Here is a 26,907-nt window from a genome sequence, read left to right on the forward strand (position 1 = left end):
GTGTGTGTGTGTGTGTGTGTGTGTGTGTGTGTGTGTGTATGTGTGTGTATGTGTGTGTGTGTGTGTGTGTGTGTATAAGGTAAAAAAGGATATATGCAGTGTTATCTTCCTTTTAGATATCAAAAAGGTTTTGCGGTTCCCAGTGTTTTGTTTTTGGTTGGAAACGGGTCCAAGTGACTCTTTGAGTGTTTTGGGTTGCCTACCCCTGCCCTAGCAATTGTATGAAGCCATTGCTGGGCTTTTACCATCACCCAGGTCTGGCTTCCTGTTGCCCTATTCATGTCACTGTATTTAAACTGAGAGTATCTTCCAAATGGTTTTATAGTCATGGATGGGCAGGTAATTTTCCTTTTTAACTGGAAGATGAATAGAGATTGGCTGATGCATTTCCAGGATCATCTATTGATCAGGAATGGATTGATGGATGGATTGATTGACCCTCTGGGGTCAGTTCAGACTTGCAAAGACAAGTTCTAGTAAGGAAAAAGAAATCTAAGAATCTTTAATCTAGCAAGTTGATTGCTTCCCTTTTATTGAACATGTTCAGACAGATGCTGGATAGAAACCTGCCTGGGATGTTTTAAGTGAGATTTCATCACTGAACTGTATTTGGACTCTGTGGTCTAATGTTGCCATTCCAAGTAACTGAGGCCATTATTTATTTTTATTATATTATTCAAAATGAAACACATAAGTCATTGGATACTATTGCATTTCACACACAGGGAGGAGAATGTGGTAAAATTGAAAGTTTTAAAGGAATGTTAACCTAGCTGGGTATCGTGAAAACAGGCATGCAAAAGAATGGGGCTCCCAGTTATTCACAGTTCAGTATAAGCTTCTGTGTCCCATTCATTGTAAAAATCTCATCAGACAAACTTTCTGAAATGTGGTTGGTGGCTGAGGTTTCCCCCTTGTTTTTAATCATCCAGGTTTTTTTTCTTTAGCTAGTAAACTGCTTCTGGTCCTGTAAGTGCCACAGAAGAGTTGTTTACAATTTGGAATACTGAACAAGATGCTGGCCAATTTCTGAGACGTTTTTACAGCCTAAGTGAAAAGAAAATATGCAGATAGTTAAAGGAACCTAGTATACCCAGAAAATAATTAAGGCTCATCAAGAAAAAAATTAAAACAGATTTAAGTTTCTTGTTATGAGCTGATGAATTGAAGTACATTTAAACATGGAAATCTAATTTTGAACCCCCCCCCCTTTCCCTGACTTTCAAATACAAGTAGTCCTAGATTTAGTGAGCATTCGAAGTTACAATGGCACTGAAAAAAGTGATTTATTACCATTTTTCACACTAATGAACAATGCAGCATCCCTATGGTCAATGATCAAAATTGATTGCTTGGCAACTGACTAATATTTGTGACAATTATAGTGTCCTGGAGACCGTTTTGTGAGCTTCTGACAAGCAAAGACAATGGGGAAGTCAAATTCACTTAATAACTGTGTTACTAACTTAACAGTTGCTGTGATTCACTTAACAACTGTGGCAAGAAAGGTCGTAAAGTGGGGCAAAATTCACTTAACAAATGTCTCGCTTAGAAATTTTGAGCTCAATTGTGATCATAAGCCGTGGACCACCTATACAATTTCTTTTCAGCTGAAAACACTTTCCTCTTCAAATTCACCTTATGAGTTTTGAAATTGAATATATCAACAATATATAGAATTGAGCTGCACAAGTTGCCAGTGGATTTCCAGATGCAATTTATGGTGCTGGTAACTACTTATAAAGCCCTTCAAGGCCTAGGTCCGGTTATTTGATAGGCCTGCCGATCTCCCTGTGATTTCTACCTGATCAGTAAGATTGAATAGAGTTGGTGCCCTTCAATCAAAAAATGCTATTTATTGGAACCCAGGAAACATGCCTTCTCAGTCATGAACCTGTCCTTTGGTGCAAGACACCCCCCCCCCAAGAGAGCCAGCTTCCATGCTAATAGTGTTCCAGAAAATTTAAAAACATGGCTGTTTCCCCAGGCCTTGGGATGGAGTGTTTGTGTAGCCTTATCAGTGTTTGTATTATACGTGGGATACAACTGAAAAGCCACTTCAGATTCTACCTTGTTTTTCTGTTTTTATACTGTAAGCTGCTCAGAGTAGTTCTAAGTCGGGTGGCCTTCCAAATCTAATCAACACATAGAGATGGGGGTAGGACTAGATGACTTCCAAGGTTCCTTCCAACTTTTTCATTATTATTATTATTATTATTATTATTATTATTATTATTAACCAATCAAAGAAATGAAAAATTATAATACAACAGTAAATTAAAAATGTATTTACCTGTGAGAGCCATTGATAGACAAAATTCATCTTTTAAAATCTTCAAAACTTCTTGAAGCCCTTCTTTACCCTGTCTCAAAAATGAATGGCATTGTAAATGATGTGGCTAACCTAGCTTGAAAATATAGAAAATCCTGCAGTTTTCAAATAAAAGGCTCTCAGCAACAGCATTTTCTAGGATGTTGGCTGTATATTTATTTATTTATTTTGTTTCTAATCAGAATTGTCAGCGTTTAAACCTATGTAAAACCTGTTGACCCTATCTGAGCAAGATGCCAGTGCCTTGACTGGGGAAAAGGGGGCATATATATTCCATTTCCAGTTCTCAAAAAATATTACTTGTCTCTTAGCCATTCCCAAGAGTATTTGGGAATCTTCATTATCTCTAACAGCATTGCTGAGAGACCAAATAAATTGGCATAGTAGGGAAGTTTGAACTAATTATTATGTATGAATCCGCATGAACCATTTCATTTACCATCCAGGTTTCTTGGTACTATTTTGGGTTGCAACTTTTTTTCATGGATTAAAATAAGTCCTTAAAACTGTCTCTGGTTTCATTTAGATATTTAACTTCCATGCAGACTTTTCATATGCTAGTTCCACCAAAGTAAATAGGTGCTCATATAAAAGCACTGAGAAGAATTTTTTAAAGATGCAAATTGTTTCTATTGACTTTTTTTAAAAGTAAAGCTATCTTATTTTGCACATAATTTTTCAAAACTATTTGCTGTTTCTCAGATATGTGTCTTAACCATAAATCATCTGTGAATTTTTGAGACCATGATCCTTAGATTTTTCTGGGAACTAATGTGAGCTACTGTCAGTATAATTGTTTGTGCTTAGTGGAGTAAATTTTAGAATCTTGCAAATTTGTTCCCAGAAGAATCTAAGGATCATGGATTTATGTTCCTACTAATTATTATTATTAAGTTACTACAGTATTTTATTTGCAACATAGCTCATAACCAGAAAGAAACTGGAACCAGTGTGGCAAACAGGGATCAATTCTGGGTTAAGAGATACAATTATCAGGTAGGTCCAGAAAAAAAGATAAGATTTTATTTATTGGATACCAGAAAATGGGGACACGGAGGGGGGAGGGGGAAAGGGGAGAGCCAAAAAAGTCAAGATGTCAATTTTAATTATAAATCAAGGTCCTCCCTTTTTTAATGCGTGTTATGTAAAACATGTAAAAATGGGCCAAGGCTTTGATTGTATGATCATAGCTACTAACTTGACTTTTTTGACCCTGTTGCAGATGCCTTGCAAGGAGAGTTTAATTTTCTCCAGAATGGTTTAATTACAGCTTTCATTTTAGTGCAGTTCTAGTGACCTTACAACATACCATCACTTTCTTCTTTTCCATTTTGCTAAACTTCCATGCCTCCAGCTATCATAAAATTCAGGCAAGTGTATTGTTGTGCCTATAATTAGGTTTATCTTTATAAGAAAGGATATAATGATATATAAAACTACAGCGATATGCTCAAGCACATGAGAGACCAAGACTAAATGCTAGATTTTTTTTATGCCTGACCAAGAACGTGAGTAAAAGCTTTTGTTTTCTGAATACCAGCCTTTCTTATGGTAAATGACCAACTTGATTTAAAACTCCCATTCTGAATAGAGATCTTTCTCTACTATTCCTGCTTGAATTATAACTTGTCATGCTAAGAGCCTGCTGCATCAGAGACATGAAGTAAATCTAAAACTGTGTGTATGTGAATACAAGCAGATGTAATGAAGCTTATTGAATAAATCAAGTTTGTACATTACGCTTGATCTTTAGACAGGCATGCAGTATGAAATCAAATGGGAAGCATTATCTAGTGTGTGCAAATCTAAAGAAAAAGGGGAAGCTGACTTCAGTTGTTTGCACAGAGATAGCTCTTTATCTTCAACTTTTTATCATAGCTACTTGTATGCAGGGAGTTAAGTTCACCTTATAAGCCAGACCCCATACAGTGGGCCTGCCGATGAAGACACATTTTGCTCCAAGTGCCAATGCTTTCAATACATCATTCCCAGTTCGTATTCCACCATCTAAGTAAACTTCAATTTTGCCTTGCACTGCGGTAGTAACTTCAACCAGAGCAGCAATCTGCAAACATGATCAATCAAATCAAATTATCACAGTTGCATGGGATGGGGCGACTGTAAGTGCTTAACTAAAACAAATAGACCCCTTTTCAGTTAGTTCCTAGGTCCTCCTGCTTGAGGTCCTCCAAGGTCCCTTCCAGCTCTATTCTATTCTAATATGAAGGACATAAGCATTCTCTATAACCTGGTTGTCTATTAAAATTCTTTGCCAAGAACCTCTTGTATATCTCAACAAGCCCTGCTATCCATTTGATTGAGAGGAGGAAATGGATCTTCAGGGTCTGTGCTTAAGCTCAGGAATTCTTTTCCAAGAGAGACCTAAAATAAATTAACATCCTATTAACAAGTTTTGCAAAAGCTGTTTTGGGAACCTAGCAACTGGATGGATCCCACATTTTAAATGGGGTTATAGTTTTCTAACTTTAACTTTCCTCAGGAAGGACCCTTACGATGAAAATGCAACATTGTTTGCTCTAGCCAGGTTGCAAATAGGATAAACAATGGCTCATGACTTACAGTAGGAAGGACTCCATCTAGCTGTCTTCCTCCGTGATTGGATACAATAATCCCTTGAACACCATGTCTCACAGCTAGCTCAGCATCTTCCTTTGTCAGAATCCCTTTGATGATGATTGGCAGCTGGGTCAGGCTTTGTAGCCAGGTGATGTCATTCCAATTGATAGATGGGTCTATGGATCCAGGGGGTAGACCATATTCAGTCTGGTCTTTGTCCTAAAGGAGAGAGGAAGATTGAAATTTCATTGCCATTGTATGCTCTGTTAGTATACATATGTCTGCTTAAGTAAATGCTGGCTTATTCGTCCTGCAACATTATTATAATTTAACACTTCTCTGGTAGTATGATTAGGTTTATATATAACTTATTTTTCCTTTCATTGATGCATTTGTTAAAATCTGCCGTTCCAAAATAATTATCTTTTTATGAGGCGTTTCCAAGTGTCTTGCATATGTTGCATGGAATGCTTAAATACACCTAAGAACTCTCCAGCATGCTATAATAGGCGCTTTCTGTTTTGCTGACAAGAAGACCAGAACATCAGACTTTAAAGCTGGGAAATTTCATGAAGACCCTCCACAATTTCCTGGTGCTTCACTTTTCAACTCCTGGTATATAAGTAGCCTTCGGCAACATTTTGCCATTCCTCATTTTGTTGTAAGGAAGCCTCGTAAGTTTGCAAGAGATTGCAAGGGAGGTGACAATGAGTGTTAAAATACTCTCCAGGCTAGGGACATCCCACCCCAGATCAGCCTCGGGATGCCCAAGAACATGTCCCTTCAGTAGCTAACCCAATGGGAGAAAATGGCAGTGTGAGCTTCCTTCCCTGGGGAGACAGAGATCCAGGAAGAGGAAGGGCAAAATGTAATTTAGTGATGAAGAAATGCCAACTATCCTTTCATAGTTAAGGAGATTTCTTCTTTTTTCTGGTCATTGCTTAGTACAGTCTGTTAGAGACTGAGCAATTATCCCAAGAACTCATTTACCGTAACCAGGAAAACTTCTTGTCATCTGGGATTGCATTGCCTTTGTATGACCCTTTCTTCAAGGAGAGGTGAGGTAACATGGAAACACATTCCTCTGTCTCCCTACCCCCATGGTGCATCACTAAAAGTTTGGTGTTTCCATCTTAAAGAGCTGATAAAGGTTGTCCTTACCAGGACCTTCAAAACTTTAAGAGTTTAAGAATTGCCTGACTTTTCATAAAAATGAACAGTCATTTTTTCACATGCAGACCATTTCTAGAGTTTGAACCTAGAAAAAGCCCGCAACAAACCCCCTTCCAGCAGATGTACATTTCTGACTATCAAATACAAATATGCAAAGCATATGCTAGAAATCTGGATCGGGATTCAATCCATCAATCCATCCTTGAGCTTATTTTGAGGAATGTTATAGATTTAATTTTGGATGGCTCAGTCTTTTATTACATGTTACTGAATGCATAATGGTGTTCGTCATTTTCTGTGTGAATAATCAAGAAGTGTAGATCACAAAGAACTATATTGTCACAATGGCTCGGTAGTAAAGATGTGGTGTGAATCAGTCCAGACAGGTGTTGTCTTTTTTAGCCTAATTAGGCCCTTTTGGTGGCATTTCTGGCCTAGGGCTAAAAAGAAAAAGTAATGGTTGGGAAATGTTGAGTTTCAGAATTTCCACAGAAAAAATAAAAATGAAATGTCCTTCACAAAACCTCATGTACTCATATCAGTATTAAATGTTAGACATCAACTGCTACTTAAATGTCAAATATTAAATGCTACTAATGAAATATCAAATATCTTTATTAGATATTTGCTTAAGACCAATACAGTACAATGGACAATTTCCTTCCCGGTTGGAAGGAAATTATCCATTCCTGCCAAATATAGAAATCCATTATTACAGCTTCCTCAATTGATGGTCATTCAACCATCTGCACAGCCATCAGACAAAATTGATCAATAATATTGGTATTTTTAAATAATTTTCAGAGAGAGAGATAATTTAGTCATCTGTTAACATTATAGGTTATTAGCTATTCAGAATGTAATACCTCAGAAATGAATTCCATATATGTGAACTTGCTATGTTCAAACATCACATGAAGCACACGTACAATAATTTAGGATGAGATTTTCACTGTCGCATCATTAATTCAAGGATTCAGCCTTAGAAACAGTTTATGCCTCAGTAGTAGAAGCTGCATAAGTAGGCAATTCTAAACCTTAGTTTGCAGACTGCACATTTTAGAAACTCAGCCAGGATTCTAAAATGTGCAGCATGTTTGGATGCTAAGATCCACCATCCCTTCCCTCACGTGCTTTTTCAAACTGATGAGTTTCAGGAGTTACCAACCTCAAAAGCTCCTTTAAAGTTCTTCACTTGAATGGATTTCAAGAACTCGTAGTTGTTGCGAATGTCATTCCGCCTCTTGCCAGTATAGGGCACGTCAACTGTGAGCACCAGGGCATGGAATCCCAATGCATTAACCCGTCGTACCAGCTGCTCTGAGAACGTCCTGTTCCGATGGAGGTAGAGTTGGAACCATCTTAAACCAGTTGGTGCAGCAGCAACAATTTCTTCCACAGAGAAAGTGGAATATGTGCTGGCTATGTAGCAGGTATTCATAGCTTCTGCAGCTTTAGAAAATATGGAGGGAAGGGGGAAGAGTCAAAGCTGACTTCTTTGGTTCTATAATTAAGTCTCAGCCTAATCATCTAGTGCTTCCCATGCAGCCAATAAGTCCCAATGATGCTGGTGGTACTGTAATTGAAGCTCTGTCCCTTTTGTATGTGCATCAACACTGTGTGCAGGCACAAAGGGGCAGAGCTAAAGTTGCCTATAGATGCTGCTGTGCTAAGAGGGACAGCCCTAACCTCTCTGGAGAGCCCAATTCCTACTGCAGTTTCCTGATTATTCTAGAGCTGTGGTGGCGAACCTATGGCACATGTGCCAGACTGGGCATGCAAAGCCCTTTCTGTCAATACGCGTGCCAGAGGGACACTCCCCTCCCCCTCTCCACGTGCGCCCAACTAGTGGGAACTGGAGAAGGCAGGAAAACCGAGTCCAGCAGCATTCTTGCAGGAACAGCTGTGAGAGCTGGGTGGGGAGAGGGGAACCTATAAAAGCAGGTTTTGACGGAAGTACAGCAAGAGAGCGAGTGAGCAAGCAGATAGCCTTTGGAAGCAAAGGTGGCCGTGAGTTTGGAGAAGACAAGTAGGATGTGGTGTCTGTGCTTTGCAGAAGGCTAGCGGGGGAAGGAGGACACATGGACTTTGGAGAAAGGGAGAGGGAGAGAGAGAGAGAGAGGAAGGAAGGAGGGGAGGGAGAAGGAAGGAAGGAAGGAAGGAAGGAAGGAAGGAAGGAAGGAAGGAAGGAAGGAAGGAAGGAAGGAAGGAAGGAAGGAAGGAAGGAAAGCCGGACCCGCCAGTGCCTGCATAATTCTAATCTTTGTGATGCCAAAGCCAGCCAGCCCTTCTGCGGGAGTGCGGGGGGAGGGAAGGAGAGTGGCTACCTCCAAGCACCATGCCTGCCTCCCTTTGGGCTCGCTCGGCCTCTCCCCCCCTCCAGGCTGGGGCTAATCAGATTCTCCCCATGGGCAGCACTGTGCCTGTCCCAGCCAATTCTCCTCCTCCATCCTCCTCCTTCTGCAGGCGGATTGCAGCTTACTGAGCTGGGTGGCGCCTCTCCCCACATGCATCCTCAGACAGAGGAGCTGGGCAGCCACAGCTCTCACTTCCCTCCGTTCTCCATCTACCTGAGGCCCAAGCTTGGTGCGCCTGGCTGGCCACAACAGGCTGGAGAGTGCCGGACAGCAGCAGCTGCCCTGGGACTAGTGGTAGATGGGGTGAGTGCTTCCAATGTCCACAGGGGAAGAAGTGGCGAGGAGGCTCTGCGCCAAGCCCAGTCCAGCCCAGCCCCGGCAAGCAAGGCAGCATCCCCACAAGCATGCCCAAATGCGAGCATGCTCCCGCCCTGACAGGCAAGCAGAGCTGCAGCATCTGTGGCAGAAGAGCGCAGGCAGGCAGTGGAAGATACAAGGAGCCCCGATCCCAGTACAGCCTGTTCTGGATCATGTAGGTTTGTATGCTAGAATGTTGGCATTTATTGGGTTAAGTGCTGTCTCCTTAAGAGATGGCTTATGGGTAATGTAGTTTAGCTAGTCAGCTATCCCATGTTAATAGGTCAGTGGTAGGAGGAAAGGAGGAGCCACTAAGCTCATCACAGGATATCCGGGCCACGTGCCAGTTTGGAATGTCTTTGTTTGAGGATAAGCATGGGGGCCATCGGATGACTCAGATGGTCCCACTCCATGTAAGAAGTTGATGTGGAGGATCTAATGAATTTACCTAATGAAGATGAATAGATGTGCAATATCCAGAGGGAATCTACAAATAGCAAGTATTGTTTCTGACTGAATAAATATCTGTTTTGGAATCATCTTTATTTGAGTTTATCTGTCTGTGATTGGATTATAAAGGCATTTTGATTCATGTCACAGAAAGTAAATTCATTATTTTATCTTCACATTGACTTTAGAGTGAGAAAATTAAAATCAATATATTATCTTCAATATTAACTTCAGCTTCATATCAACACTCAGCAAAACAGCATTGTTCCTTAAAGCATCTGTCTGCATAGCAAAGCTCGTCTTTCTTCGCTAAAATTACATAGTAACTTCAGCTTTAAAGGCTCTGTTTGTCAGCCAATGTTTCAAAAGGAAGGTGTTATTTGGGTGAAACCTCCCTCCCCCAAAGTCTTTCTGCCTAATGCATTGTATTGCTAATATCCTTGCAAGCAAAGACTGCCTCTAAAGTTCAGAGAAAAGCTCGAACAGGCGATTCCCTCCTCTTGTTTATTCTGTATGTTTATTTAAATGGAGTGAAACACTAAAGCTGTGTCTTTACGCAAGCCAAAGGGAGAGATTGGAATGCAACCTAGCCCCACTTTGCATTTAAAAGGAAGAGAAAGGAAATCTTAGTTGCGAGAAACTTTAAAGGTTGTTCTGAACTGAAGCAGCCACTCCCCTCCTTTCTGTTGCCAGAAGCCAAGAGGCAGGCAGTTAACTCTTAACTGCTTAAAAGGGGAAGAACCACAGAGCATTCCCCTTAGCTTGCCTGATGCAAATCGCGGATTTAAAATGAATAGAAATGTGTTGAGTCCTTATGCTTCAAGAGTTGACAAAGCTGCTAGCCAGAAGGCTGATTCCTTTTTTACAAAACCATGCACTCACATCTGATGGAAAGATGGGAGTCGTACTACAAGTGTCATGAAAGATACTGGGAGAAATTACACAAACTCTACCAAGGGCCTAAGGAGGAGCTCTCCTCCGAATGTGCACGCTTATCGGAAGAAGATAAGGAAGACGCCCTCGAGCGATGGATGGGCTCCGAGCAGCAACTTGAAGATATTCAGGTGCAATTAGGAGACCCAACAGTTGATAGCAAGATGCAGAGCCTCAAGCTAAAAAACAAGGAATGTAAGAAGTTTCTGGAGAGCTGGAAGACATTACACCTACACACAGATTGGAAGGGCTAGGAAGGGAAAGCCCTCATAATTGGGTGCAAACCTACATTGACGACCAAAGCGTGTTTCAATGTGAACAGGTGAGAGCGCCGCTGTTATCCGTGAGCCCCCCAAGACCAAGCAGACAAAGAGAAGAATCTCAATGGCCAGATGTGCCGATCAGCCAGAGAGTTGATGTTGTAACATCTAGGTCACAAGATCTTCCCACCATTGCTGCCCCATTGAACCCACCGAACCATACCACTCTTGGCAACCAGATGGGTCCACCTGCAGCAGCAACAGTTACACAGCAGGAAGTGCAACGTCTCCGAGATGAGCTCGCCAGAAAGGAGTCAATATTGAGACAACAGGAAGCAGCATCCCAAGGCACCACTAACAGACCTGACCATGGAGGAGAATCTTGATCACCAGCTGTGCCAGCCTACCAGGGAGCCAGCTATGCACCACCCGAAAGATGAGAAACCCTCCAATAAGTAAGCATGCAAGAAGTCAGGTCCCCTCAGCAAAACGCCAGAGCAGAGGAATTCAGACCAAGCCAACAAGGTCCCTCACACGTGAATTTTAAGATACCCTCAACAGACAACACGCTGAAGAAAGTTACCAGCCAGACATGGCGCACACCCCCGCTCCCGGAAGTGATGCACCACCTCCACCAGACTAAAGCCCATACACGGGATCGCTATATCCTCCAACACTCGGTGGAAGAAAGTCGGACATGGCACCCAGAGGCATACAGAAATTCTCTGACAAACCAGGGGAGGACTATTTAGTGTGGAATCACCTTTTCAAGCAAGCCCTCCGTGGAGAGAGGTTACACTCTGGGGAAGAACTCGGACTTATGTCGCAATGGCTAGGTCTCGAATCCTCAAAGGCAGTGGAGGCGATCCCTGCATCACGTTTAAGTGACCTACCCACTGACCTTCGATGAGCCTGGGAAATGCTCAACAAGTGCAATGGAGCACCTTCTTTGGCACAGGCCTCATTCGTACAAGAGCTCTGTGATTTCCCTAACATCAATATCAACAATCTTAGTCAGATTTGGAGATTCTCCATCTTACTAGACGAGCTCCGGGCAGCACAAGAAAGTGGCACCATGCCTGGACTTGCCCGCCTTGAGCAGTTTGACACACAGAACATTATCACTCGAAAACTACCAAGACAGTTGAAAGATAAATGGTTTAACATAATCCAGTCCCACAGGAAACAGTACCCCAGCAACCCTCCACCTTTTGCTGCTCTTGCAGATTTTGTTTCTGATCAATCAGATATGTACAATGACCCCAGTTACCTTGACATCCATGAAACATGTTTCACGGCGCCAAAACGGATCAATCACAACTTTGGCACTAATAGAAGTTCCTTCCAAGCCACAAAGGACAGAACTCCTATTTCAGTGTACAAAACAGAGATCATGACCTGGCCAAAGAAGACTTCAGAAGAACAATTGCTGAGGAGTATTCATTCCAAACCTTGCCCACCAAGAAAAGGCCTGACTTGTCCAATCCAGAAATCTTCACACTCTCTAAACAATTGCAGAGAATTTGGGAAAAAAATCCCTGGATGATCGAAAGGCCCTACTCAAAGAGCATAGGATATGCTTCAAATGCTGTGACTCTATAAATCACATGGCCAAAGATTGCGCAGTCAGGGTGAAATGCCACCTGTGTAACAGTGACAAGCACCCGGCAGCCTTACATCTAGAATCAAAGAAACTCTCTGAGGAGACACAACAATCAACTTCAAAAACTCCTACGACGATGGAGACTCAACGTGACCCCCCAAAGAACCCAGATATGTACGGGATGTACTACACAGATATATGTGGAGACTCATCATGCCCTCCTTCATGTTCATCCGTCTGTCTAGCAAAAGTCTATCCTGACGGGCAACCTGAAAAGGCTGTTAAGATGTACGTCATACTAGATGCACACAGCAAGGTCACAATAGCTAAGCCTGCCTTTTTCGACCTCTTCGACCTCCCAAGTAAACTGAAGCATTTTGCAATAAATACGTGCACAGTACCAATGACACAGCGGGGAGGAAAATCTCTGGTCTATGCATAGAATCGATAGACGGGAGTTCACATTTCCTGTTACCATCAGTGTTGGAATGGGAGACCTTACCAGATGTTCGCAGCAAAATTTCAACACCAGAGGCAGCAAGAAAAATACCTCACTTAGCGCACATAGCCAATTTAATCCCTCCTCTAGATCCTGAAGCTGAAATCCTACTTGTGGTGGGACGAGACACCCCAGAGTCCATTGGTTCCGATGAAAGAATCAAAGGTCCACCAGGAACCCCAGTAGCCATTAAGACGGAACTCAGATGGGCCATAGGAGGGACGGTTTGTGTTGATCAATCGCAAACCCCAACCCAGGTGAGCATCTCAAAAACCTCCATTCCCAGTAATGGAAGAGCACCTCACCTAAAACCACACCTAGAATACTGCACGATTGTGACAACCAAACCTGTTTTGGAAGCATCAGTGTTCCAGACCAGTAAGAATTACAACAACTTAGACTTGTCCAGAAAGAACAAACAATGTCTGAGCACCACACACTGGGATGAGCCGCATCTACCAGAACAGAAACAAGACTGGGAATTGTGGAGTGTAATCCCAAGATGTCTCCAGAGTATGCAAGTGCAGCGCATGTATGTCTCCAGCTCACCTGCCACCGTACAAAGGAAAGAATTGTATGCTTCCTCAGATGTATCAATAATGGTAAATGTAGCCTTAAGATACATCAGAGTCTACAGTGGGGAGAGCTGCAGTCTCGGTGTCTTCTTTGGAAAAGTGAGACTAACAATACAACAAGGCCACACCGTACCAAGGTTAGAACTATGTGGTACCACTTTGGCTGTAAAGCTCACCAACTTGACAGTGAAGACATTATGCCTTGAACTACAGTCTACCACCTTCTACGCAGACAGCAAGGTGATGTCAAGCTACATCTGCAAACAAAGCAGACACTTCTATGTCTATGTAGGCCAGTGGTTCTCAACCTTTTTAATGCTGCGACCCCCAACCGGTCGTAAATCAAGGACTACTCAACCGGTCGTAAGTCGAGGACTACTCAACTGGTGCAGCACAGTTTGCAGAATGGGACTTTTGGCGGGCTCAGCAGGGCAGAGACAGCCTGGACAATTTCTATTAGCTTTTGAAAGCCAATAGAATTAGACTCTATTCAAGAGAGTCTATTCTATTGGCTTTCAAAAGCCAATAGAATAAAAGGGAGTACACACTAAGGAAAAGGGGAAAAAAATGGTGGACTGCGTTGTTTGGTGACCCCCATAAAATGGTCGTTCGACCCCAAATGGGGTCCCGACCCACAGGTTGAGAACCACTGATGTAGGCAACAGAGTAAAAAAGATTGAAACATCTTTAAGCCCTGAACAATGGCAACATGTGCCAATAGATAAGAACCTTGTGAATCAAGTTAAGTGGCCCAACCTTGCCACACAAAGAACAGAATTGATCTGGCTAGAAGGTCCTGAGTTCTTGGCTTGTCCAAACAGCCTGATGCCACAGAGACCAAAATGCTATATGCTTCCAGCTCCAGATCAATGTGCCAACCTTCAACCTCAGGCACCCAGTAAATTTCAACCAATCAGCTTCAAACTCTCCTCTAAGTGGAAACACCTGAGATTAAGCATAGTTTTGATCATTTTGATCACTTGTCTTAGCTATATGCTTCCAGCTCCAGATCAACGTGCCAACCTTCAACCTCAGGCACCCAGTAAATTTCAACCAATCAGCTTCAAAACCTCCTCTAAGCAGAAACACCTGAGATTAGGCATAGTTTTGATCATTTTGATCACTTGTCTTAGCATCCCAAGAATTAACCTTGTAGGAGCCTGCAAGGACTTACAGACTATTGAAGATATTTGTCATGATCCAGTGATTGATAAATGTCTGAAGGCCAAAAATCACCCTCCCCATGCATCTCACATGGGCAAAGCGTGGGAGCATATGATTGGCATACCCCGAAAAATCATGGACTCTGTGGCGTCAAAGACACCCACACCCACACATGAAGTCTTCACCACCCTCATGACAACAGTAGCAGCCATTTTCAATGCTCCATCGGTGGTTCCAGACCCTTCGGTTCCCGAGTCTTCTGCTCCTGTTCCTGATTTTCCAGCTCCTGCTGATGTTCCTGATTCTCCAGTTCCTGCTGTTCCTGTTTTTCCAGCTCCTGCTGTTTCTGAGTTTCCTGTGCTTCCAGGTTCTTCAGTTCCTGAGCATCATGTGGATCCAAGTTCCTTCGTTCCTGAGAAATTTTGGGTTCCAATTTTTCTGTTCCAGATTTGGTTCCAGTTTCTTTTACAGGAAGAAGACCTTGTCTTGCTGAGAGACAAGAATGCATACCAGAACTATTCGCCCATGGGACTTGTGCACCGGGCCCCACCCAGTTTTGATGAACTAGTTCGCCAAGCTGAGGTCCAGATCGTGAAGCCACGTGAGTCAGATCGTGACTCAAAGACTCTTGCACCAGGCTGATCACCGATTTGGTCCTGTTGCTGACGAAGAGCGAACTAGAAGATTGAACCTCAAACTATGTATTGTGTTTATGCATTGTTTGATGTAACACTTGTTTATCTATGTTATAATTGTGCATGTTTTCGATTTACTTTATAGTTATGCATGTTTGATACTATGTTTTTACTTATTTTAGTCACTAGTTAGGTAGCAATGAGAATTGCATGCTTAATGCTACATTTTTTGCTTATTTCAGTTAGTTAGTAGTGGAAATTTAAATTTCCAAGCAGGGAGTGTTCTGGATCATGTAGGTCTGTATGCTAGAATGTTGGCATTTATTGGGTTAAGTGGTGTCTCCTTAAGAGATGGCTTATGGGTAATGTAGTTTAGCTAGTTAGCTATCCCATGTTAATAGGTCAGTGGTAGGAGGAAAGGAGGAGCCACTAAGCTCATCACAGGAAATCCGGGCCATGTGCCAGTTTGGAATATCTTTGTCTGAGGATAAGCATGAGGGCCATCGGATGACTCAGATGGTCCCACTCCACATAAGAAGTTGATGTGGAGGATCTAATGAATTTACCAATGAAGATGAACAGATGTGCAATATCTAGAGGGAATCTACAAATAGCAAGTATTGTTTTCTGACTGAATAAATATCTGTTTTGGAATCATCTTTATTTGAGTTTATCTGTTTGTGATTGGATTATTAAGGCATTTTGATTCATGTCACAGAACACAGCCCCTCACCACCTCTCCCCCTCGGAAGAAAACCATCACGAGACACTCCTCTGTTTTAACTTTTTTTCCTTGTCACTTTGTGGCGTTTTCATCCTGCTTTTGTGAGACAGCAGCATTTGGGAGAGGATGTAGCTACCTCTTCCCCCCCCCCAGCTATCATCTGAGCAAGATGCCCTCCTGCCCACTGCCCCACCCATCAGAGACCCCCTGGATCTCCCCTAACCCTGCCCGGCCCCCACAGGCATCCCTCCCCAGGAGCAACATCAAGCTGGCCATGTCCACCCTGGCCATGCCCACCCAGACTGCCATGCCCACCATAGCCACACCCACCCAGCGGGCCACACTCACCCGGCACTCAGCAATACATAAGTGGGTTTTGGGTTGCAGTTTGGGCACTCGGTCTCTAAAAGGTTCGCCACCACTGTTCTAGAGATTTTGTATCAGAAGAACTGGATGCTTGGCATACACATTGCTCTGAGAGATTTCCAAAATCTTTGAAACAGTTTATTAAACAGTAAGGCTGTTCTTAATATTCTGGTGCTGTTTCCATCATCCACCTAATATTAGCGATATGACCTTATATTCCCTTGTTCCTTCTGAAGTCTACCTGTTCATCTGCAATATAATCTCTTCTGAAGGATTCTCAACAGCATCTACCTTGTATTGTTGGATATTAAGGCTATTATTCTATAGTAATAGCATTCCTTTAAATTCCCCATTTTAGGAACTGCAACAATTTTAGACCTTATTTCTGTGTGGAGCCCAAATCTGTTGATGGGGAGGGGACTGACTTGTTCTATATTGCTTCCATCTTAGCCCCTTTAAGAACTCTGTGGAGATTTCATCCACTCTTAAGGCTTTTCTACTTGCCCACATGTTTATAGTTCATCTGAACTTGCTCCTGCCAAGGTCATCCTCAGATTCTTTTCTTGACTATGGTCTCACCTAAGTTGCCTTTCTTATACATGTTTTCCGTTAATTCCTTCCTTTCTGTTTGCTTCTCATGTCATTGAGATGAGGTGGGAAGCTTTCCATGATTCTTCTAATTTTCCTAAATAGAGATCCCTTGTGTTTCTTACAGTGTTATTTTTTTCTCCTTAACTATATTTTGACTTCAGGTATACCACTTTATCACTTCTTGGAAGTTTGTATTAGTTTTCCCCAAATCAGTGGCTTTGGCTAGTTCTTTTTTTTTTTTCTTAGCTTTTTCTATAACTTGGTTTGAAAGCAGTGTATCCTTTGTTTCTTTCTGTGTCTTATTATATGCTTTCTGGTTTTCTCTTTCTTACGATCATTTTACTTTCTCCCCAAAATTCTTCAGATATTCTGTCCACAAGTTTCAGGTCTTTGAAACTGTTTCTAGCTTCATATTCTTCAGAAATGTATTCAAGGTTGTATCTCATTAGTTTAATCCTCTTTACTGCAAGTCTCTTTCAGTCTGATACCTTTCTATGATTAATAGACGATGGCCTGATTCAGAATCAGCCCTTGGCAATGTCTGCAAGTCAGCAGAGAACTTTTCCATTTGCTGCTACATCAGATGTAATATCTCTTGTTATGACATTGCCCACTTCAAAACATCTTGTTACCTAGCTGTCATTTAGGTGATTGGGGGAAAAAAATGTATTAGCAATGGACTTCTACATAGAAGTCTATCAGTCATTATCCTGCATTGTTGCAAGTTTCTAGTCCATATTTTCCTAACTCTGAGTGCCTTAAAAGTCCAGCCCCATTTCCCTGACAGTAAGCGGCTGTGCTGTTAATACTGGCATGGAGCCAAATGAAATACCTTGGCTGGACTTTTGAGTAGACAGTCACAGGCAAGGTTGTAGCCATCCTGTTGAGGAAGAAAGCAATGGCTGGCTGGACATAATTCTTGTATACACACATTCACATACCATTTTTATATACATGTGCATGTAAATGGAGAGAAGCAACCTAGAACTAAGGAGAAACTTCCTGACAGTGAGAACAATTAATCAGTGGAACAGCCTGCCTCCAGAAGCAGTAAATGCTCCAACACTGGAAGTTTTTTTTTTTTTTATTGAGAACTGGAAGTTTTTAAGAAGAGACTGGACAGCCATTTGTCCGAAATGGTGTAGGGTTTCTTGCCTGAGCAGGGGGTTGGACTAGATGACCTCCAAGGTTCCTTCCAACTTTACTACTATTATATTATATTATATTATATTATATTATATTTATTATAGTATATTATATTTATTATAGTATATTATATATATTATATTATATTATATTAATTATATTAGTCAGAATTCTACAGTAATTAGGCCATGCTCATTTGACTGTGTTAGAGCAGGGCTTTTCAACCTTTTCACAGATTGTACCACTTTTAAGATTGGCAATATTTGAGTACCACCAGTCGCCTAGCAAAGTGTCAGAAATTTGATGACCCCCCCCAAAAGAAAAAAAGGGATAAAGTACAGGTAGTCCTTGACTTACAACAGTTCGCTTACTGACTGTTACAATGGCACTAAAATATTGACTTATGACCATTTTTCACACTTATGATCCTTGCAGCATTCCCAGGGTCACATGATTTCCATTTGGATGATTGGCAACTGATTCATACTTATGATGGTCACAATGTTTCAGGGTCATGTGATCACCTTTTGCAACCTTCTGAGAAGCAAAGTCAATGGGGAAACCAGATTCAGTTAACAGCCATGTTACTAATTTAACAACTGCAGTGATTCACTTAATACATGTGACAAGAAAGGTCGTAAAATGGGACAAAACTCATTTAACAAATTTCTGACTTAGCAACATAAATTTGGGGCTCAATTGTGGTTGTAGGTTGAGGACTATCTGTATACCCACTTACCACACTTTTAATAGGAAACTTGTCTCTGTTTCTCTGACATTAATCTTTGCACTGTCCCATCCCCTTCTCTCCCTCTGTGTGTCTCAAAGAAGCCTCTCCTCTTCTCCATCTCTCTTTCTCCGTCCCCTTCTCTTTCCCTGTTGTCTTTTTTTTCCTCCCTTTCCCACCAAAACCTCCTCCTTTTATATCCTCTCCTCTCTCCCCCCTCCTCCTCCTTTTCTCTTCGGTGCAGCTCCAGCTGACTCCTCCCCCCCAAGGCTTTGCTCCTGGAAGCACCAATCAGCTGGAGGCCTGTGCTGATCAGCTGGAGCCCCGCACGGATTCTGGGTGCATAGCAGAGCCCCAGCAACACCACAGTTCCAACTGACTCTCCCACAGACCTGTGTGGTGTTGCCCTTACTTTAGCTGATCCCCCCACTACACTTTTACACTTATTTTTTTCACTTTTTTACAGTGCTTTTCTACCTATCATATGCGTATCACCTGCCAGGTGCCGAAGTACCACCCGTGATACGCGTACCACAGGTTGAAAAGCACTGCATTAGAGGAATGTATACAAAGCCAAAGTAGGAAGGGGCCAGATTGTATCTCCTTTGGGATACTTGCCATAACAATCTTCATGGCAGAGGGGGAAAGCAAAGCAAGCACCCACCTCCAAAAGTAGCTTAAGCAGGAGTAGCCCAATCCTCCAGCTATTTTTTTATCCTTCCTTAGCTATCTATTTGGGGATCAGATTGGTTGCTTAAGGCACCCTTGTTCCTGGAGTGCCATATATTTTGCATGCATGCATGTCATTCCCTACTAGAAGAAATTGGGTGGACTCACAATGCAGGTACTCTGTGAGAAATAGGTAGTATGTTCTGCTCTCTCTCTCTATATATATAAATGTACAATTACAATTACCATTAAGTTTGAAAGCAGATAGATAGATAGATAGATAGATAGATAGATAGATAGATAGATAGATAGATTTATAATGGTTTGGGTTTTTTTGAACCAATTATAATCTTATACCAAATCCCAGTTTATTATATGATAATTATTTTTGGCCTTTACTGTTGCTAGGGAAAAAGATTCTTGCATACCTTGAGCTGTGCTCTGCTCTCCATCAGGACAGGCCAAACCATGGAAGCCAGTGGGAGCAATACCCACTGGGAAGTCAACTTCAGAGCCAAGAATCGTAGTCCTTGGATCTATTGCCGACATATCCCGCAGCACACGTGGCCGCAAATAGATTCTGTGGATGAAGAGAAAGCAGAAGCAACAGGACTGATAAGAGGTAATATCGTGTTTTCCGGAAAACACGAAAAAAAGACCTACCCTGATTTATGGAGATGGGCCTAATATAAGCCCTACTCTGAAAATAAGCCTTAATTAGGACCCCGCCCACTCCGTCCCACCTGGCTGTCACAATGGGACAGGAGGCTGTGCGGCACATTGCGCCACTGCCGCCACAATGAGGTGAGGCAGGTGGGGGAGGGATGGAGCTGCAGCACATGCCCTGTACCCGCTTCCTTCAGGCCTCCCCAGCCAGGCCATTCCTTGGTCCCTTTCACTCCCCTCCTGAGCCGGACTGCCATGCTACCATATGGAGGATGGGCGGGGTAGACCTGGTTCCCCGCCACCATTTTGGAGCCTGGGGAGAGTGATGGTGAAAGGCTCCACTGCCTCTGTGTGCCGCTGGAGGGCTCTCTTCAAGCTCTACCCCACAGATCACCTGCCTGGTGGCAGCTACCACCTCCTTCTCTGCCAACTCTCCCAGGGCTTGCACCATAACCGCCGCCTCCCTCCGCCAGCCCTCCATCACTGCCACTGGAGAGAATGGAGAACAGGGAGAGGAACAGCCCTGCACAGCAATGCAGGGCAGAGAAGAGCACTTGCTTGCCGCCCTGCATCACCCTGCATCTCCCTTCTCCATCCTGCCGCTTCTCTTCCTGGCACTGCTGTAGAGCTTGGCGCACCATCGCCCAGCTCCTCCCTCTTCCTGAAAGCAAAAAAGTTCTTCACCTGCTTTCCAACTCTGGCGTGTTTCTCTCCTGCTGCAGGGAAACAGAGTTCGTGAGACTAAAATAAGTTCAGTCAGACCTTCCAACTTTGGCAGGAAACAGGACTGCCAAAGCGAAAGGAGTTCAAGGAATGGCCTGGCTGGGGGGGGGCCTGAAGGAAGCAGGTGTGGGGTGCATGGGGCAGCTCCACCCCTCCCCTACCTGCCTCGCCTCATTGTGGTGGCGGCGGTGCAAAGTGGGCCAGCAACCATGCGGGCTCCTGCTGGGTGGGGCTGTTGGTGCTGCCCACCGTGAGCCAAGGCAGGTGCCATGGAAAATATAAGGCACCACCCATAAGTAAGACCTAATGCCTCTTTTGGGGGCAAAAATAATTTAAAACCAGGTCTTACTTTCGGGAAAATACAGTATTACTGAAGAAAGTCCAGAAAAATGAAACATCCATATCTATCTGCTTATCCATTTATTTACCTATCCATTATTCAATCTACCATAATAATTTCAAGCAACATCCTAGATTTTGTCATGGATCTTGAATTCTGCAATGGCTGAGAGCAGCCAAATGTGTGCTGCAAAAGTGGTATGTATGTCATTGCTGCCATCTAGTTGTCCAGAAGTTTTCAATGCAGATTTGATAGGCCTGCAGTGGCACCAATTTTGCTCCATTTGTAAGGGATATGAAGAAGATATGAATGCATATGCAACCCTGTGAAGGAGAGTGTTTTTGGTATTGCTAGTCTTGATTCCTCATGAGTGCATGGAAATGTACCTGCTGTTTTCTTGGGAACATTTACAGACGTGGTTTGCCAGTGCCTTCTTCCTATGCTTGAGAGACAAGGACTTGCCAAAAGTCACCTAGCTGGCTTCCTGCCTCTGGGAAAACTGGAATTGGGTTTCCCCACTTCTGAATTTGGCACTTCAACCACTACACCGAATGGCCTTTGAAGGAGAGATGCCATAGTCTGTTAAAACAAAAATTACCCTTGCATTTACTCAGCTACTCAGTTAAATCTTTCAGTGACAAAGAACAGTAATCTTGCTGAATACTGAAGAAGACACTAGTACAGAGAAGAGAGAAAACAGCCATCTTTTCTGTTTGGATATAAAAGTTGCAGGCAGGCAGTCCTTTTATTATGTAAGCTTAGTTTTCTCATCCTAGTGCCCACACAAATGCAGGAACCATGCTAGCTAAGAAACAGAGATTTGTAGGTATGCTATAAATTTTCTAAATGCATGCCATACCTCCACTGGACAAATGCTACGAGAGTCCTCCTGTTTTGAAAGGTTGGATGTTTCTTATAGTGCAAGTGGAACCAGGAACTATTTCAACAACTCTGGGGTAACCAGAAACTCAGGTTTAACCATCCAGGAGTGATTACTTCTGCTGCTCTGTAGCAAGCTAGGCTGTTTCACACACTTCTTTGAGAAGTGGCCAGAACACTCATCAAAACTAGGGTGTTATGAAACATCAGTTGTTAGCATATTCAGAGCCAATTTCTTTTCCCAAATCAAATTTCTAGTCTAGTGAATACCAGACCATTCATATCTATCTGAGTTTGCACCAGACAGTGAATCAGGAGAATACCATTCAGTTGGCTTAGTGCTACATCTCAAAGTGGATACATCTGACTCAGTTAGGAATCACTATCTTCTTTCAAAGACTTAGTTTATATCCTACCTTTTATATTCCATTAGATTATCATCACGCGTATAACATTCATCAGCACCTGCTGCAAAATAATCCCAGATAGGCTTGGGAAGATGCTTTTTAGCATAAGCTTCAAAATCTGACAAACAGACAAGAGTCATTTCAAAGCAAAGTGAGAGAACCTGGTAGGAAGAGAGAGAAACTGAGTAAATATAACAGGTATAGAATTCCAGGTGAAAATCCTAAAGTAAAGATGAAAAAGAAATAGTGGTATAATCAAGAACCTACCAGGGATGAACAAAATCTCACAAAAGTGTCTGGAGTTCATTTAGGTCATCTCAGAAATATAAACCAAGCAAAATGTGTTGTAATTCCAAGGTATTCGTTTATTATATATTTATACTCACCTTCACCCCCAAAAGGATTAAAAATGTGAAATCCACTTCCCTGCCTAGTCTACAGACCTGGTTTTCTTATCGTACTCTATTCAAGCAGTAGCCAGATCCAACATAATCACCACCAAGATAAACCCATTTTATTGAGCACGATGATACAGCTCACCATTGTTATCTTTTTTGCTTTTTTTCTTAAAAAAAAACCCAAAATGTTAAGAACTTTTTCATTCTTGACAGAATCTGATGACTTGTGTAGGCATAGCTGCCAATTCTGTGGAAATAGAGGTAGCCAGAGATTGGAGAAATTATATATATAGACGACCTTGTGTGGGAAGCTTCTACAGTTTGGACTGGAGAGAAATGATTCATTCATTTTCCTATCTCTGGCAGGTAGCTTCAATTAAAATGACAGAAATTGCTATAATGCCTTTTGGTAACAAATGACCTATAAGAAAAGGACAGGTACATATATTACTTTGCATTATTGTATTGTTGAAGCTGATTTGTGGGTCAGAAATAAGCGCCAAAGTGTTCATTTCCCCCCAATTCTCCATGTGTGATTACATGAACTGCAACCTGTAAAATATTCTAGAATAGGAAGGGATATAATCCGATCAATATGTAGAAAGTTCGAACTTCAACAGGTAAATTTTTGTAAAGGAAACCGTAACAAAATCACAGAATGCCAAGTATGTTCTATGTAGAACAACATTTCATTGGTCTCCAATAATGCCTGCACTGATGAATGTCAGGAGATGGGCTGCAGTGGGGGACTTCTAATGAAGTGAACTATTGCCCACATCTTTCTCCACTGCACATGGATTGCAGGGCATTATAACCAAAAAGGCAGCAGGCTTGAAACCTTGATTGCCAAAATTTTCTCTGGAATAAAGAGAACTCTGGTAATTGCCCACATGTACTTTACCACAGCTGATTTTTCACCACAGCAGAAATCAACATTTTTGTAACCATAAAATCAACGGGAAGTCATGGGTTTCATTGTGTTCTGAGTTACAAATGCAGCCTTTCATGGGCTCAAGGTTTGACAAAAACCTCACCTTTTAAATCACTTTGGAGTTTATTTTATTTTTTTGCTTATTTAAAATTGGCAATAGGAAAACCTGTGGTATAGACAGGGAGGAAGCTAACCACCAGATTGTGAAAACACAAGTGAGCAGCTAGACAAGGAAACCCAAACTCATTGGGAGTCTCATACTGCAGTCAATAAAGACATGCATTCCATTTTGTAGCTACTACCATGTTTCCCCAAAATTAAAACCCACTCCGAAATAAACCCTAGCTTAATTTTTGAGGGTGGGCCTAATATAAGCCCTACCCCCAAAATAAGCCCTAGTTTTGGGGCAAGGCACACACCTAAAAATCAAGCTAGGGTGGGGGTGGGGTGTGTGGAGCTGCCCCACATGCCTTGCACCCGCTTATCTTGCAGCCAGGTCTCTCCTCTAGGCCCACTTCTTCTGTGGCATCCCCAGGCCTGCATTTGGCAATCAGGTTTTTCCGGAAGGCCACTGCAGCCAAGAACCGAGTTATGGATTGAATCCATAGCTTGGTTCTGCAAGGTCTCTGCAGCTGAAAACCAGCTATGAATTGAATCCATAGCTCAGTTCTCAGCTGCAGTGGCCTTCCAGAAAGGATTTTGACTGCAAAATGCAGGCTGGAGCTCCATTCTCAGCTGCAGAATGAAGCTGCTCCTTTGGCAGCAGAAAAAGTGGGTCAGCTGGGTGGGGCTGTCAATGCCAGAGATAAGTGGAAAAGACTCCCCCCCCCCAAAATAAGATCTGGTGCCTCTTTTGGAGGCAAAAAAGAAAAATAATAAGACCGGGTCTTATTTTGGGGGAAACATAGTATGATTGTTGGCCAAACAGACAAAAATAGCCAGAAAAATGATTGAAGCCTGGGAAACAGGTCCATTATCAGTCAACAGTAGTGCTGAATTACCATCAACTTATCAAGTACTTAGGAGCCAAGCACAGCAGCACAAGAAAACAACCATCAATGACTTAATAGCCAACTATCAACTAATGAACTAATTAACAACTAAAAGCTACACAAAACCGGGCACCATATAAATACAACACATAGAACAGCCTATTGCATATATTTGAGAGAGAGAGAGAGAGAGAGAGAGATATGTTCCCTGATGATGGGCTCCAGCAGGAGCTCCATAGCTGGAAGAATAAACTTTGGTCCTGATGACTGATTCAGATTGGATTCTTCAACATTATCCTGGTACATGTATATTTGCTTTCATTTGCAAAACAAGCCGAACCTGCCAGTAATAGTTAAGATTGAATTTTCTGGCTGAGCTCCAGGGCTCTACAATCTCAGGAGCTCCACAGTCTGAGCCTTTGAAATGTCTGGCAGATCATATACGGAGAAAAGGATCACCACGGAAGGACGCCACGGGTTAAAATGCCTTAGGGGCATAAAGTTTTTTCTGAACTTAGTGTCCTCCCTTATTGAGTCACTTTAGCTGTAATTGGAAAGATACAAGGATATAGGGCTCTTTTATTCTTATATTCTCTTTTCTTTCTTTCAGCTTGATTTGGATCAGATTTTGCTATAATAATACATAATAATATGTACATATACATATGCATATTAAAATGGAAGCGATCCTTTTCATTATTTCAACCAGACAAGTGGAAGACTTGTAAACGTCATTACACAAGCCAATTACAAGGCTGCATCCCTTGCCTCCATCACCCATTTTCCTCCCGTACCCTTTCAAAAACTTACCTTTAACACCAGAATAGCCGCAGGTAAAAGACTTTACTCCAGCAGGGATTTTAAGAGAATCAGGAATATATATAAGTACTTTGTAAGAACAGGAGTTCCTTAGTTTATGGAGGATAAATGCCAGAAATTTAATAAACTACTACAAGTTATTAAAGCTTAACTTCTGCAATAAACTTTGTACTTTTGCCCTGTTCTGAAAATGCTCTGATCATGCAATGTTAGTTGTATATCTAGAATCCTGGAAGTTTTACAGAAGCAACGATGATGAAATCATTATGCAGTGTGGAAAAAATGTGGGCAGTGCTCTCCCATCTTACAATGGGTAAGGCCTGCATATTTTCAGAGCATTTATGATTGGCGGATTTCTTCAGAATCTATTACTCAATTCCTGATATTCAGACTTTTATGAATTAGTTAGCATACATATTTATACCAATTAAATGGTTCCACCTATCATTTGTTCTCCCCCACAGAAGCTTGCTTGTTAGGACAAAAGAGGCTTTTTACCAGCAGAACTGCTAGAGAAAAAAAATGCCATTATAGATACAAGAAATCATGTACCTTTCGAAGCAAAAGCAGGCAAGGAAGCAAATAATGCAGTTCTAAAATTGCATTTTAACTCTTGTTAGATCATTCATCTGCTATTAGTACATGCAGAGAAAATGGCACCAATTTCACCCCTTATGTTTTGCCTACATTCCCTGGACACTGAGCACTCCCCCCCCCCAACTCCATCCCCACTCAACCTGATCTCAAAGCCTTTATTTACCTTTTATTTATTTATCTGTTTGCAAGAACTCTGTTTCCCAGAAAGGCCAGAAGGTCATTGTGCCATTGCAGGGGGATTGACCGTACTTTCCTTTCTGTTTTAAAATTTCACCTCTTAACAATAATAAGCTAGCTGTTAAATTCTGTACACTTTTTTTTAAAGCTGGGTTCTGTTATGGAAATGAAGGAGTCCACCTTTAGAAGACGTATGAGTTTTAGATGCAGTGTGTGATTTTAAGAACTTTTTTTTATTTTTATTTTTCCTTTTTTCATTATACAACAAAAATAAAACTGAAAAATACATTTTTCCCTTAACAAAACTGTGTTACACATCTCATATGTATTATTTACAATTTATTTACATCAGTAATCATGTCTTTTTCTTTCTTTGTTCTAGCCAATCATAACATTTGTTCCATATTTCATAAAATTCTGTTGCCTCCTTGTCTTTTAATTCTAGCGTAAGTTTATTCATTTCCGCGCATTCAAGAATTTTGTATATAATCATATCGTTTGTAGGTATGTTTTCACCCTTCCAACACTGAGCGTATACTATGCGGGCTGCTGTCAATATATGTATAATGATGTGTTGGAGTTGCTTTTCCATCTTTAAATTTATTATACCCAGAAGAAACAGAGTAAACTTTTTCACACACAGGAATGAGACAAGGCTGTATACTCTTCCTTATTTTTTTTGTTCAATCTATACGTTAATATGTATTGAGGGAATCTGGATTGGAAGAAGATGAATGTGACTTTACAACTGGAGGAAGAAAGATCAATAATCTGGACTATACTGATGACAATACTTTGATATCTGAAATAGAAAAGATCTGCAAATACTAATACAAGTAA

At 41.9% G+C, this 26,907-nt stretch overlaps 1 protein-coding gene across 2 annotated transcripts; it reads right to left on the minus strand.

Annotated features, from left to right (window-relative positions):
* Nucleotides 1–646: 646 nt before the first annotated feature.
* HAO2 (hydroxyacid oxidase 2) lies at nt 647–25,583 on the minus strand. Of its 2 annotated transcripts, XM_039338807.1 has the most exons (8): nt 25,285–25,583; nt 22,163–22,314; nt 19,567–19,718; nt 7,251–7,534; nt 4,913–5,128; nt 4,239–4,397; nt 2,294–2,363; nt 647–1,047 (listed from the first exon to the last, which is right to left on the minus strand). In XM_039338807.1, the coding sequence occupies exons 2-8, from the start codon at nt 22,291–22,293 to the stop codon at nt 992–994; spliced, it is 1,068 nt and encodes a 355-aa protein (XP_039194741.1). In that variant the 5' UTR covers nt 22,294–22,314; nt 25,285–25,583; the 3' UTR covers nt 647–991. The 2 variants fall into 2 exon arrangements, with proteins under 2 accessions (XP_039194741.1, XP_039194742.1); XM_039338808.1 differs by lacking the exons at nt 22,163–22,314; nt 25,285–25,583 and adding an exon at nt 21,254–21,417.
* Between the last annotated feature and the right edge of the window lie 1,324 nt (nt 25,584–26,907).

The sequence above is a fragment of the Crotalus tigris genome, unplaced genomic scaffold (genome assembly GCF_016545835.1).
Source record: "Crotalus tigris isolate CLP2741 ecotype Arizona unplaced genomic scaffold, ASM1654583v1 scf7180000017716.2861928, whole genome shotgun sequence".
NCBI classification, from domain to species: domain Eukaryota; kingdom Metazoa; phylum Chordata; class Lepidosauria; order Squamata; family Viperidae; genus Crotalus; species Crotalus tigris.